This window comes from Panicum virgatum, chromosome 5N (genome assembly GCF_016808335.1).
Source record: "Panicum virgatum strain AP13 chromosome 5N, P.virgatum_v5, whole genome shotgun sequence".
Classification (NCBI taxonomy): domain Eukaryota; kingdom Viridiplantae; phylum Streptophyta; class Magnoliopsida; order Poales; family Poaceae; genus Panicum; species Panicum virgatum.
This window is the reverse complement of record NC_053149.1, coordinates 47,610,727-47,613,985: the sequence shown is the minus strand read 5'-3', so window position 1 is coordinate 47,613,985 and position 3,259 is coordinate 47,610,727. Positions and strand designations below refer to the sequence as shown.

The 3,259-nt window shown below is 48.0% G+C and overlaps 1 protein-coding gene across 1 annotated transcript; it reads right to left on the bottom strand.

Moving 5' to 3' along the window:
* Window positions 1-321: 321 nt before the first annotated feature.
* LOC120676682 (cytochrome P450 CYP72A219-like) lies at window positions 322-2,894 on the bottom strand. The gene is made up of 5 exons (XM_039958011.1): window positions 2,379-2,894; window positions 2,040-2,263; window positions 1,710-1,954; window positions 1,006-1,387; window positions 322-917 (listed from the first exon to the last, which is right to left on the bottom strand). The coding sequence occupies exons 1-5, from the start codon at window positions 2,680-2,682 to the stop codon at window positions 492-494; spliced, it is 1,581 nt and encodes a 526-aa protein (XP_039813945.1). The 5' UTR covers window positions 2,683-2,894; the 3' UTR covers window positions 322-491.
* Window positions 2,895-3,259: the final 365 nt, after the last annotated feature.

Sequence of the window (3,259 nt, the reverse complement as noted above, 5' to 3'; positions counted from 1 at the left end):
ATTATGTTGCAAAACCTGCTAGTGTCTCTTTAATAATCCTAATGTAACATATTCTAATATATCTAATATATTATGTTTCATTCTTGTAACATTAAGTTCTAATCCATTTTTACCTATCATTTTGTTTTGGTTTTTAGTGTGTATATATATAGTCATTTATTTCATTTGTCCTTATTAGTGAAATAATAAATATAAAGCTACGGCCCTACATCATTATTTTATATGATTCATGATTTTGATTTATTGTAGCATACAAAGTCCTTTTATATTAGTGTTTACGTAGTAGAATGAGCATGGCATATCAATTTATAAGCACGATAACCACGCACATATGTTTTTTATTAAGAAATTTGAATATCTGCCATTTCAATAGCCGCCTAGAGAGTTCCTTGATCATATCTAAAACTTATCTAATATTTTATTTAGTTACAATCATAAATTTACAATCATAAGATATTTTCATTATCTCGCTTGTCATTTTAGTAAAAACATTAAAGTTTCTTGAGCTTAATTTGCGCCCCATACTGTGGCTGTAGAGTGGAGATTGCACATGGTGCATGCGTGTAAGATGGAGAGAGCTCGAACAAGAAGTGCTGCAGAATCATGGTCAAGCCCATCTTGGCCTCCAGTAACGCGAAGTTCTGACCCACACATATCCGTGGCCCCCAACCAAATGGAAAGAATGCCGGCGCATCCTTGGATGCCTTTGAGACACCCTCCTCGAACCTCTCTGGCCTGAACTCGTCAACATCATCTCCCCAGACTTCTCGATTGTGGTGGATGCACACAATTGGCAATGCAAATGTAACTCCAGGTGGGTACTTGATACCTCCAAGCTCTGTCTCTTGGTATGCCTCTCGGCCAATTAGTAGTATAGGTGGGTACAACCTCAGAACCTCATTTAATATCATTGTAACCTGCAACATAAAACGCTAGAGCTTTTTAGAGTTGTGACTAGATCGAGACTATCACACAATACTATGTCTTGGTATTTTTTGTACTCACAGTTTTGAGCTGATATATGCCCTCAGAGTCGGGCTGGTTCTTCCCAAAGACGCGAAGAACCTCCTCCCTTGCACGATCTTGCCACTCAGGATGCATGCTCAGAACCACCATTGTCCATGTGAGCAGCACTGCGGTTGTCTCCATTCCTGCGAAGTAGAACAGCTTCAGCTCCCCGATTATGTCTTCTGTTGTCATCGTTGGCCTGGGGCTCCCGCTTTCCTGGCTTTCTTTAGCGTTGGACTCTAGTAGCAATCCTAGCAGATCGTCGTTGTTGAGACCCTCCTTCATTGCCCTCTCCCTCTTTGTGATTATGCCTTTCAGAAGTCCCTCGACTTCACGCGCATTTGCCTTCATCCTTTTATTTAACTTCGTTGGTAGGAACCTGCATAGGGAAATCAAGAACTTTCTCAATTCTTCTTCTTCTTCTTTTCATTCAGCAGCCGCTGCACCGGTATTTTTCAGATTTGCTACAGTACAAAATTGTCCTCATAGTTCTATGTAATCTGTGCTACATTTTCTTGTGGCCTTTTCCCCCTTATTATTTCGGTGATGATAGGTTATATGATAAATATGTTGCTGAAACTCGTAACAAGAACGGCGGGTGCACTCAGCATGTGGAGTGTTTGGGATATTTATTTAATTTCAGTACTAAGAGCAATCTGCGCTAAAAGTTCAGATAGATATAGTTATACAAGCGAGCTCACCTGTAAGCTGGGATGTGCATCGTGCGTGCCATCTCTACAGCATTTTGTGCCTGCTCCGATTGCAACTGGAAGATCCTTCTCCCTTCACTGAAGCTGCTCCCGAATGCCGCGCGGGATATGACGTCACCCGTGAGATTTTGGAACTCCGGCCACACATCTATCTCCTGCATACCATCAGACCCGACAGCGTCCTCCCATCTGCGTATCAGCTCACCGGTACAGGCAGCGAAAGCCGGCAACATCCTCTGCAAAAAAACCAAACAATTCGCCGTTTCAACAACCGTGCACGCAGGCATAACTACAGAGTGTTTGTGTTTAAGCAAGTGTGACCTTGAGCTTTTCGAGATGGAAGGCATGGTTGATTATCCTCCGGTGCGTGACCCATTTGTCGCCTTGGTGGGTCGTCAGGCCGTTGGCCAGCAGCCTCTCTACCCAAAGAATCGACCTTTGCTTCCCGAAGCTGCCGTGCTTGTTCGCCAGGATCTCCCGCATCAGCTTTGGGTCGTTCACGATCACTCTCGGCTCGGGCCCGAACCAGGTCACGGCGACATTACCTGCCAATTATTTCGGCGACATCTCAAGACCGTAACCGGGGAAACGGAACGAGACAGCAATCACCGGATCGATTTTGATGAGGGGGGACGAGAAGTGCTGGCAGTAGTCTGGTACCGTGCTGCCTGGTGATGCTGTGGTCGAAGGGAAGCGCTCGGGGAGCGACGGCGTGCGACGCCGGCGGCATGGGCCGGGAGCACGCCGCCGCGGCGAGCCGGCCGAACTCCTTCATGTCGCCGGAGGGGAAGCTGTACGCCGTGCCAGGTAGGCCCTGCGCGCGCAGGGCGCGGCCCAGCCTGCGCGGGCGGAGCAAGAACCGCTCCATGGCCCGCCAGCCCCACCGCAGAGCCGCCAGGGCCCCGAGCGCGCAGATCAGCAAGCTCCACGGCGGCGCTGCCGGTGGCGCGCCGAAGATCGCCATGGCCCGTCCCGTCGCTCCGCGTGCTGTTGCGTGGCGAAATCGGGCTGGTGGAGAGGAAGACCGTGGGCGGAGAAACCTCGGAAAACTTATATAAAGCCGCTCCGGGAGAAGGTTCTTCGAGGCTCTTCATCCATCATCATTTTAGACGAAAGCACAGAAACTTCCTGGATAGTGCTATTCTCAGTCGGAAGATTGTCATTTGCACCACTAACATAACAGTTAAGAAAGAAGACTCGGCTTTGCGACTTGCGAGAAACTGCAGCGAGTCTGCTTCGCATAATATAATAGTCTCAATAAGCAAAGGCAGCTCGCGTGATTGAGCACCTATATATGTTCATCGATCGCTTAGACTGAAAATTAGTACTACACGGAAGCGTGACCGCAGCCAGACACAGACTTCTGAACTAACACGGTGTTGTCCAAACTCAGACTCCCATAAAGCACAAATGGCAAAACACACCGTAGCGACTCGTTTTTTTTGTTTTTTTTTTTAAATAAGGACCACCTCCAAATACTCCCAGTCGCGCGCGTGCGTGCTGACGGGTCGCACAAGCACCCCGCGCGTGCAGGCCAGCCC

Excerpts from the sequence above, each read along its gene's own strand:
- LOC120676682 (XM_039958011.1), bottom strand. The coding sequence starts at position 2,682 with ATGGCGATCTTCGGCGCGCCACCGGCAGCGCCGCCGTGGAGCTTGCTG. Across the intron at positions 1,388-1,709 it reads ATGCACATCCCAGCTTACAG|GTTCCTACCAACGAAGTTAA; the intron begins GTGAGCTCGCTT and ends TTCCCTATGCAG. Across the intron at positions 918-1,005 it reads GCATATATCAGCTCAAAACT|GTTACAATGATATTAAATGA; the intron begins GTGAGTACAAAA and ends TTTATGTTGCAG.